The sequence below is a fragment of the Pelophylax lessonae genome (assembly GCF_965119305.1).
Source record: "Pelophylax lessonae genome assembly, chromosome: 1".
Taxonomy (NCBI): domain Eukaryota; kingdom Metazoa; phylum Chordata; class Amphibia; order Anura; family Ranidae; genus Pelophylax; species Pelophylax lessonae.
In genome coordinates this window covers 155,453,665-155,464,438 of record NC_138768.1, presented here as the reverse complement: position 1 = coordinate 155,464,438, position 10,774 = coordinate 155,453,665, and the positions used below count along the sequence as shown (strand labels likewise).

At 45.4% G+C, this 10,774-nt stretch overlaps 1 protein-coding gene across 1 annotated transcript; it reads left to right on the top strand.

Annotated features, from left to right (window-relative positions):
- Positions 1-1,701: 1,701 nt before the first annotated feature.
- Positions 1,702-9,325, top strand: LYSMD3 (LysM domain containing 3). The gene is made up of 2 exons (XM_082259836.1): positions 1,702-1,981; positions 8,380-9,325. The coding sequence occupies exons 1-2, from the start codon at positions 1,712-1,714 to the stop codon at positions 8,914-8,916; spliced, it is 807 nt and encodes a 268-aa protein (XP_082115962.1). The 5' UTR covers positions 1,702-1,711; the 3' UTR covers positions 8,917-9,325.
- The last annotated feature ends 1,449 nt before the right edge of the window (positions 9,326-10,774 follow it).

The window sequence follows — 10,774 nt, the reverse complement described above, 5'->3', positions numbered from 1 at the left end:
CTTCATGTCTTGTGTGAGTGAGACGGGAAGCGTGGGGAGGGGGCAGTGCAGTGCGGAGCGCAGGCAGGCAGACGAGCCAGCGTCGGGGACAAAACAAACAGGCAATTACTTGGCGAGGCTGCGGTCCGGACAAGAAGGTTACTGGGGCCGGACCCGGCCCGCGGGCCGCCATTTAGTGACGCCTGATCTAGATCATGGGTGTCCCAACCTTTTGGATTCTCTGGGCCACATTGAGTGTAGAGAAATATTCTCGGGCCGCATATAAAATATATACTATAGTTAAGGTATATAAGTAATAAAACGCCTACAGTTAGAAGCTGCTGTGGCCATGCCCCTGACCCAACTTCCTTCTTCCCCAGCAAAAAAAAAAAAAAATTATCAGGGGGCAGTGGGCCGCATTGCCTGCGGTTCTGGGCCGCAGGTTGGACATGCCTGATCTAGATGCACTTCCTGACACGTTTCGGAGCCTGTGTGTTCTGTCTTATATGAACTTTTTGCACGTTTTCGAACTTCCTAGCGCTGCAGTATTGTTTATTATGTTGACCTTGTACTTTATCTGTGGGAGAAGGGAGAGGGAGAAATTGGAAAATCGTACACTGTAAAGCATTATATACACATTGAGAGTCAACCAGCAGATTGAACGAAAAAAAGAAACTGAGAGAGACACACAAGTGATGTGGATGCAGGAATCTCCTCTGCTGTGTCATTGCATTCTGACAGTGGGAATGCAGGCTGCATGCACTGATCGAATGCTGGTTTTCCAGCAGGATTATTTGTCAGAAGCCAGTCATTAGGCCAGATTCTGTTGAACATAGGAGTACACGTGGACTAAAAAAAAAATCAAGACATTACTGTAAAAATCATGCTCCTGCACAGTTCAGTGCTCACTTGTACATGCTGACGCAAGCATACAGCTTGTTTGGATACCCAGTCAGTCACCATCAGTTAAAGCATTATGTGAGATCAACATTAAAGCAGATTTAAACTGATTCTAAAGCTTCTGATTTTTAAAAAAAATTAAAATAAAATAATAAAAATTAAAACCTGTTATATTTATTTGCTTTGTGCAATGGTATGCATAGAGCAGCCCCAATCCCCCCTCTTCTCAGGTTCCCCACCGATGCTCCTGGCTCTAACCCCCAATAGCTCCCACTGCTGTAGCTGCCTCCCAAGACCCCCCCGATACTTACCTGAACCAAATCTTAATCCGGTGATGTGCATTAGAGCAGCTGCTCTCCCAGCTCTCTCTGTCTCCTCATTGGCTCAGACACAGCAGTGGGAGCCATTGGCCCCTGCTGTTGGAAATCACAGCCAGTGAGGAAGGGGCAGGGATAAACACTGTTCTGTGGGTCAACGAGGACAGGGCTCAGGAGTAAGCATGCAAAAGTTCCCCCATTGCACTCAGCAGGGTGGAGGGTCTAGGAGCACCGACGGTGGACTCCAGAAGAGGGGGATTGGGACTGCTCTGTGCAAAACCATTACATAGAGCATGTAAGTATAGCATGTTTGTTATTTGGAAAAAAAAAAATATATATATACCTTTTTTAGAATTGCTTTAATTTTTACTGCTTTAAACTGAGGTGAGTTTTGACATGTTATAGGTACCGATTCTATATTTTTGAGCAAATTTGTTTTATTTGTGTGTGTAGTTTTCTGATTTAATTGTGGGTAATCACTGTACATTTAATTTTCTCCAGCAGGTACGGTAACAATGACTGGCAAACACCCTTCTCGCAGTTACCTGAAACCAGCAGCGATGTCATCTACAACACTAGGTCATAGCTATCACTTTGCACCTATGGGCAATTCAGAGAATGACTTATCAGAGGAGGATCCTGAAGAATATGAACTACGGCCACGAGGGAGAGACAAGAATAGAAGGAGCACTTCCAAAGAACGCCTTGATGACATCATTTTAATCAGCAAGGACATTGCGGAAGGGGACACCTTAAATTCAATAGCCCTTCAACATTGTTGTACTGTAAGCACTTCCTTGTTTCTCTATATCGGTGTACAATTGAACTGATTTTCTGGCCTGTATATACCCCTTCTTTACCAGGCCATTTTGAAGTTTTAAGGTCTGTGAATTTTTTTTTTTGCGGAAGAGAGAGGGAGAGAAGGGGGGGGGGGGGAGATGTTGGGGCAGCAGGGGGAGGATGGGTGGATCCTGACAACAAAGTCGGTCTGGACATCAGCCAACAGCAGACATTTAGCCCACTGTCAGCTGAAAAGGGGTCACGGGAATGCAGAACAAACTGCACTCCTGTAATTCATAGAACTAGGGCCAAAAAAGACAACCTACTTCCCACCCTTCATTGATTAAATCTTTCATAAAATAAATCTTTTCTTCAATGTGAGAATACGTGGAGTGCTCTGTTGTGTACATTTTTGATTGGCTGACGCAATCATCAGAAGGAACAGACCCACTCTGATTGGCTCAGTGCCTTTTTCCTGTAATCTGTGCTAATGATAGTGCAGTCATAAGAATAGAACAGACACATTTCACACACTGTAAACACATTGCCATTTTAACCATGGGCACCACTCGGCTGCTTTCAAACGTACAGTAGTAAAAAAGGGGTTGAAGGTCAAATTCCACCCCCCCCCCCCCTTAATTTTAAACCTGCCTGTCCCCATCCCTTTGAGATCTTTACTTGGCACTACACAGCTTCTGCATCAGAGTCTTCATTATTCCCTATGAACTGGCCATGCACTATTGGGACAAAAGATAAATGGCCTTTCCACAGAAATGAAAGCAGATTATGGTGTCTGTGCAGAATAAGCTGAGCCAAGCTGTGAGACTTCTGGAGAATGGGCTATGCGACCCTTGACAGGCTTCACAGCATAAAACCTTAGAAAAATGGTGACAGGTGGCCTTCTCCCACCATTTACGTTGTAGATGTAAAAGGAGTTGCTCTAACAAAGTTCTATTTTTTCTGATGTGCCTGACTGTTTAGTGTTTGTTGCTTTGCTGTGTGACCTCAGTACAGTTCTTAATCTCTAACCAGGGACAATATGCAAAAAGGTAAGTTGGAGTAAGGTCAGATCTTTGCATATTTGCCCTCGTTCACTTGTTTTACCTGGAGCAACAGCTGGGTAACTGGCATTTTCAACAGAAGAGTTCAGCAAGACCAGCTCCCATACCATATTTCCTCTGTACAGGGTCTGTTTTAAAGTTGACATCAGGGCCAAAGAAATATTGACACAATATATATGCCTCTTTGTTTTTAAACTTTAATTTTCTCTTTTGTTCATTGACAGACACAGCTCCAGAATCTTCTTGACCATTGGGTTATGCTGCCCCCTACAGGAGTTGGACATTAGGCAGGAAAAAGCTTTACCACGCCTATGTGGCAGTCCCAGGGGGTATACTCCCACTTCCTGCTATATTCATTCAGTTTTTTTTTTTTTTTCTGCCTAGTCAGGAGTGAGGACCCAATTCCTTACTGAGATTTCTGGTCCTAGCATTTTTTTCTTTTTTTTAAACTGATTTTTTTTCCTCTTATTATTTTCTGTTTTTGAGAACTACTATCAATTGCTGGACTGGGCTACCGACTGGATATTCTAGATCCGTACGGTCCAGGCCTGAGTCGCAGTGTGCCTCCTGGCCCGCAGCACCCACATTCTGATGGAGAGGTGTGCCCACCCAGATCCATGGTAAAGTAAGTAGTGTTCCCCCTTTCCTGGTGGCCTTTTGGGGTGGACGTGGGCCCCTCTCTGGGATGGTTGGAACTCTGGGTTCCCCTCCTTCCCACACAGCATCCCCCCCCCATATTTCGGGGTTCCCTGTGGACCACCTACTCCAGAACTTTAAAAATGGAGAATGCAGCTGTGTCTGAGGCGCCAGTCACCTTCGGTACCCGAAAATCCTCAAAAGCGGTAACATTTTTTTCTTTTTTTTTTTCTTTCTTTTTCCCGCCTATTTTGACAAAATTGTCGCGAATCAGTGGGGTTACCCAGCTTTCGTTAGAAGGTACCCTTTTGAAGAGTCCCTGTTAAAAAAAAAAAAAAGTTGACGGTCCCACCTGTGGTGCATTCCCGAGTTTCCAGGCTGAACAAATCCACCCTGATTCCGCTGCAGGAGTCTCCAGCTTTTAAAGACCCTTTTGATAGGAAGGCGGAGACCTTGGTTTGTCACATGTTTACTATGGCAGATTCAGTCTTTAGGCCAGTGTTCACCATTGCATTGGTGTCCCAGACATTAATGGAGAGGGCTAAGCTTTTGCGCCAGGATCTGGAGGGGAAACGGCTTCCCCCTGCCTTTGCTGAGCTGGCAGACCAGTTAGTCCAGGCGTTGCAGTTTCTCTGCCATGCCTCTCTGGATGCGGCTCCCTTTCTAGGCTGTCTGTGACAGCAGTGGTCCTTCAGCGAATGATATGACTGAAATGCTGGTCTGCGGACCAAGCCTCCAAACGGCTTAGCAGATCTCCCCTTTGTGGGAGGATCGCCTGTTTGGGTTTTCCCTGGATGAAATCATTAGGGAGTCACGGGAGGGAAGAGTACTCTCCTCCCACAGGCTTCCAGGGCAAGGAGTCTCGTTGCAGACGTGGTCCTTTTTCCTCGGCTCCTAAGCATTTTTTTTTCGTACCTCAGGGTCTCAAGAAAAAGGATCCAAATCCGTTCAGAATGTCTCCGGAGATTCCAAGAGGCCCTGGCCTGGTAAGCCAAGTGCTGGTCCTTCCAGACCTTCAGACAAGCCCTCTTCTGCCTAAAGGGGTGCCCTCACCCGTACCTGGGGTGGGGGGGACGTGTTCCTTTTTTTCCAGACTCATGGACCTCTCTGATTCAAGACAGTTGGTTCCACGAGCTGATTCGGTCCGGCTACAAGATCGAATTTTGGTCTTATGCTCCTGAGAGTTTTTTTTTCCTTCCAACCTGCATTTGTACCAAGACCGCTTGCGTGGTCTCTTTGGGGCAATACAAGATTTGCTACTGCAAGGGGTGATTGTATCGGTTCCAAACTCGGAACGTTTTCAGGGTATTTATTCAATCCTGTTTACAGTTCCCAGGAAGGAAGGAAAAGTTTGTCCCATTCTGGATCTCAAATTCCTGAACCGCTTTGTGCGGTTACAGAAGTTCGGCATGGAGTCCATCAGTTCGGTAGTGTCATCCCTTCATCAGTGATCTTCTGGTCTCTATCGATATCAAGGACGCTTACCTCCATATCCTGATATGTCAGACATCAGCACTTTCTCCGCTTTGCCATGGGCGAGGAGCATTATCAATTCGTGGCCTTACACTTTTGGTCTCGCCTCAGCTCCTCTGGTGTTCACAAAAGTGTTGCGACAGCGGGGGATTGCGGTGCTGAGGTACCTGGACGATCTTCTTCTACGAGCAGAGTCTCGGACTGCTCTACAGGACAACTTGGACTTCACTGTGCGGACTCTGCAGGAGTTCAGGTGGACTCTGAATTTTCATAAGTCTGCTCTGGTTCCGTCCACCAAGTTGGACAATCTGGGTCTGGCTCTGGACTTGGCCTCAGCCAGGGTGTTTCTCCTGCTGGACAAGTTCCAGAAGCTGCAGGATGCCATTCGACTTCTGTTGTCCAGCAGTCGGTCGTCTCTCAGGACTTGCATGTGGGTGCTGGGCCTGATGGTGTCTACCTTCAAGGTGGTTCCGTTTGCACAGTTCCACATGAGACCTCTGCAGAGAGATTCTTGCCAATTGGGACAAGAATCCACAGTCCCTAGACAATTTGATCCTATTGAGCCAAAATATGAGAGGTTCCATGATTTAGTGGCTTTTCTCTCCGGCTCTTTGAAAATCCTTCCTTTACCTGTACTGGACAGTGATCACCACGGATGCCAACCTGTCCGGGTGGGGAGGTGTTTTGGACACTGACTGTGCTCAGGGGGTTTGGACTCTGGAGGAGTCTAGACTACCGATCAACGTATTGGAACTTCAGGTGGCCAGACTTTGTCTGGCCCATTGGACGGTTCGTCTTCAGGAGTGAATCCGTACCGGACAATCGGCCAATGCCACGCCTGTGGCATATGTCAATCACCAAGGGGGCACAAAAATTGTCCTAGCAGCTCAGGAAGTAGCCGGTATTCTAAGGTGGGTGGAACATTTCGTTCCAGCTCTCTCTGCTGTACATATTCCAGGGGTGGAAAATTGGCAGGCTGATTACCTCCGTCGACAGGCTTTGGACCAAGGAGAATGGTCACTTCATCCGGAGGGGTTTCATCAGCTGTCTCTCCGGTGGGGAACTCCTGAGGTGGACCTGTTGGCATCTCATCAGGAAGGTGCATAGATTTGTGTTAAGGTGTCGGGATCCTCTGGCCGATGCCACGGACGCATTGGTGGCTCCTTGGGGCCAGTGCCATCTGATATACGCCTTTCCCATCTCAAACTTCTGCCGAGATTTCTGCGAAGGATCGAGGCAGAAAGAATTCCGGTCATCCTAGTGGCCCCAGACTGGCCTCACCAGTCTTTGTACGCAGATCTAGTGCGGCTCGGGCGCTTAGTGCCTCCTGGGCCTTCCGCAAACAAGCGTCAGTGATGCTCCAGTTTGTTTATGGTTGAGCTCCATGTTACCTGGTTGACTATGGTTAGCCTTGGTAAATTTTTTTTCTGCTTTTTCTCACTCCTCATGTTTGACACTGCTTTGGGATGTTCCAATGATCAAGAAGATTCTAAAGCTGTGTCCGTCAATGAACGAAAGAGAGAGTTGGATTTTTGTTTTACAGTAAAATCCTTTTCTCTGATGTTCATTGACGGACACAGCACCCACCCCTCTATTGAGTTGGGTTATTTTTCTTGTGACACTGCTTGCAACAGAACTGAATGCCTATAGCAGAAAGTGGCAGTATACCCCCTGGGACTGCCCCAGAGGCGTAGGGGGCAGCATAACCCAATGGTAAAGACAATTCTGGAGCTCTGTCCGTCAATGAACATCAGAGAAAAGGATTTTGCGATAAGACAAAAATACAATTATTTTATCCTTTCAATATTTCTTCCGGATCTGTGCAGAAATCCAGCATGAAATAACTCCTGTATTTTGCCTCTGTGTAGGAACTTGTAATAAAGACCAGTCCCTTCTGCTTTCTCTTCTCGTGCAGGGTGCCTAATCTTGCTCCACCAACCTGTAGTTTTTGGCAGAGAACCTAATAGTGAGTGGGCCTGATTGGTCCTTCTTACAACTTTGTTCTGCGCACAGAGTATGTACAGCATATTGATTATGTCCCTACAATTTTTAAAAAGTAGTATCTGGATTTGCAAAGGCATTTGGTGCATGAAATTGAATGTATATCCTTTTTAATGCTAGTGAGGAGTATACAGTTGTGCTCAAAAGTTTGCATAACCTGGCAGAAATCGTGAAACTTTGGCATTGGTATTGAAAATATGACTGATCATGCCAAAAAACTGTCTTTTATTAGGGATAGTGATCATATGAAGCCATTTATTGTCACATAGTTGTTTGACTCCTTTTTTTTAAATCAGATTAACCGAAATCACCCAAATGGCCCTGCGCCAATGCCAAAAAAAAAAAAGCCTGGTTACAATATGCCCTACAACACCTTGAAGCGTAACTTCGCTTTTTTGTGGCATTGGCACAGTAAAGGCTTTTTTTCTGGCAACTTGACTATGCAGCTCATTTTTGTTCAAGTATTGTTGTATTGTGCTAGCAATGAAACGCAGTCAGACCCAGCGGCAACGTCCCTTCCCCTCTCTCCAGCCTATTGCTGAATTAAGGGAGTAGCGGCTGGAGGGAGTGTGGCTTTCCACAGACAGCAGTATGACCGCACTTAAACTGACCACGCTAGCATGGATCAGCAGCCATGGTAGCATGGTCAGCTTACTCTCAGGAGGAGGTGTACTGGCAGGGCTCATTAAGGCTGGGTTCACACTTGCAAATTTGATGTTGATTTCCCCGCATCTAATTCAAAATAAAGGAAAATGTGGCCGGCTCTCAATGGAGCCAGTGCACACACCTCCGGGGCAGCCCCGTCCTGCATTTGGAAAGGATCCTGTGTGTCTTTGGATTCAGGCAGAAATTCGAACCTGAATCTGTGAGCTGTGGCCACAGCAAGTGTGAACCCAGTTTAAAATGGCAATATTCACAAAACCTATTACATTTGCTTTAAAGAGGCAGTAGGGTTACAAACACTTTAACCTTTGATTGCCATTTTAACCTGTGTGTGTTACCTTGTGTTCCAGTACAGTCCAGTTTTCTGGAACTGAAAACACTGGTGTGAACTATGCCATTGAAAACTATGTAACCTACTTCCCATGAGTTTTTGATGCAGAAAAAAAACGCACTGGACTGTATGTGGTGTGAACTGGCCGTAAAGATCTTTGTAAGACCAGAATAACCAGACCAACAGATGTTGCCATTTATTATACATGAATTAACGTATATATTGTGTACCTCTACAGGTTGCAGATCTGAAAAGAGCCAACAACCTCATTAATGAACAGGACTTTTTTGCATTGAGGACAATAAAAATTCCTGTGAAGCGTTTCAGTTTATTGGCTGACCCCCAGTTTTCCCCAAAGGGTAAACAATCCAGGACTCTGCCTGGCCAGCCTTCAGAGGAGCAGCAACACAACTTATTACTTGAGGCACCACCTTTAGAGACCGCGGATAGTTTTCTCCAAGAAGTAGATCGAGATATCAAGCACATAGTGAGGTCCACAGACGTGACAAAAGAAAACCTTCATGAAGTGGTTTCTGCTTTAAGCCATGATCTCCATTTTGAACCGGATTACAAAGCAGCCAAACCAAAAGACCCTTATTATGGAGCGGACTGGGGTTTGGGTTGGTGGACAGCTGTTGTCATCATGGTGATTGTTGGAGTAGTTACACCAGTGTTTTATTTTCTCTATTATGAGGTTCTAGATAAGGGGCCTCATTTAAACTCATCACATGGTGCCGGTCCTTCAAAGGCAGACTTGGCTCATGGAAATAGCTAACAGTTGCAGACTTCCTGTGGAACTAAGTTTGTGCTCTTACCTGCACCTAGAGAAACTGGGATGGGTATCCTAGCAGGAAACCATTCACTGAACATTGGTAAAGCAATACAGAGCTGGACGATAAAGATTGTATTTTATGTGAGGATGCTGCTTTAGTATTACAATGCAACTGGTTCTTCTGTGAACATAAATCTATTTTTGTATATGGTTGCAGGTATTCAAGTCCTTTTGGACACAGAATAACCACATATTTTTATATTTATTATGCTGATACATTTTAGAGCTTTAAAAGTATACCCGTCATTTCACAAGACACACAACGCTAACCTTTTTAAATGTAGACTAGGCACCACTTGATTTAAATGACTTCTCAGTCCGTTACTTCAAGGCAGCCTACCAACCCACTTAGCACACCAACCCACTTAGCACACCCTGTAGTTTAGTCCACAACTCAATAAAGTTTGTTGAAGGTTCTGCAGTGCATTGTTGAATGCTCTGAGGGCTGTCCTCATTGGTGACTTTTTCCAAAAGTCAAAATACTGAGGTACATTGCAGCAACATGAAATGGTCAGCAATCAGGACAGCCCTCTGAGCATCCCACAATGCAATGCAGAGCCTTCAACAGACCTAGTCTGATGACATGCCCCCTCTTCTTCTTTTTTTTTTTTTTTTTTTTTTTTTGCAGTACAAGGCTGTGAGGACAATTATACTGAGGGATGTTGCTGTTATTAACCACTTAAGCCCCAGAGGATTTGGCTGCTAAAAGACCAGGGGGTATTTTGCGATTCGGCACTGCGTGACTTTAATGGACAATTGCGCGGTCGTGCGACGCTGTACCTAAACGAATTTGACGTCCTTTTTTTCCCCACAAACAGAGCTTTCTTTTGGTGGTATTTGCTCACCTGTGCGATTTGGGGGAATCCCTTCCACCAAGCCATTGTGTCCTCCCGGTGGGGGAGCGTGGGGAGCCATCCCTGCACGGAGAGTACAGTGAATATTGCCACTGGCAAAATAATCACATGCTAGAATTCAGACATGCTGGTTGTTCCCAAGTCAATTGATGGATTGACTTTCAGTACAACCAGTCTGCCCATACAATGATCGAATCTTGGCCTGTCCCTGCAAAACCGACCAAGATTGAAACCAGCTGTAGCCTGCTAGCCTTGACAGCTCAGAGTACTGGAATGGTTTTATATTTTATGGAGTGAATGTATTTTGAAGCAATCTGTGGCTACAGGACTATAAAGGGATAAGGAGCTGTAAAACATTGGCTTAAAACCCAGAGGATTGAACGAAAGAAAACTCAGTTCGGGTTGGGGCTGCTTTACTCCATATGCGAAGTAATTGCAGCAATCTCCCTCGCTGAGCTGCTGTTTCCTGACAGGGGGACAGCCCCCCGCCAAAACATTTCGATCAGAGCTCTCTGCCATTGGCTGAGAGCGATGATCGGGAGTCGGGCGGCTGCTGGTTTTCCAGCTTGCTCGTTCAACAGAAGCCAGTCAACGGCTCGACAGACCGACAATACACACAGGCCAAATGTCGGCTTTTTTTTTTTTTTGACCCAACAAATGTCTCCCACCATTCGGCCCATGTGTACTTGGCTTAAGATTGTGAGAGTGAGAGTTTAATTTTTGTGTTAATTAGGACATTACTTGTCTAACAGCATTAAGAGCAACTATTTAACAAGCATATGCAGATTGTGTTGTGCAAGTTTGGAGCATAGCAATTTATTAAAAAAAAAAAAAAACGCTAACAATTTCTTTATGGTGTTTTCATGTTTCTAACAGTCACAAGCTTTTGGAACATTAAAAATTAACAATTAACATTTTAAATGTATCATAGCTGAGTAGGTCTGAAT

Bases quoted from the DNA above. Each gene is read 5' to 3' on its own strand.
- LYSMD3 (XM_082259836.1), top strand. From the start codon at position 1,712: ATGACTGGCAAACACCCTTCTCGCAGTTACCTGAAACCAGCAGCGATG. The intron at 1,982-8,379 runs GTAAGCACTTCC...GTACCTCTACAG, and splicing joins CCCTTCAACATTGTTGTACT to GTTGCAGATCTGAAAAGAGC.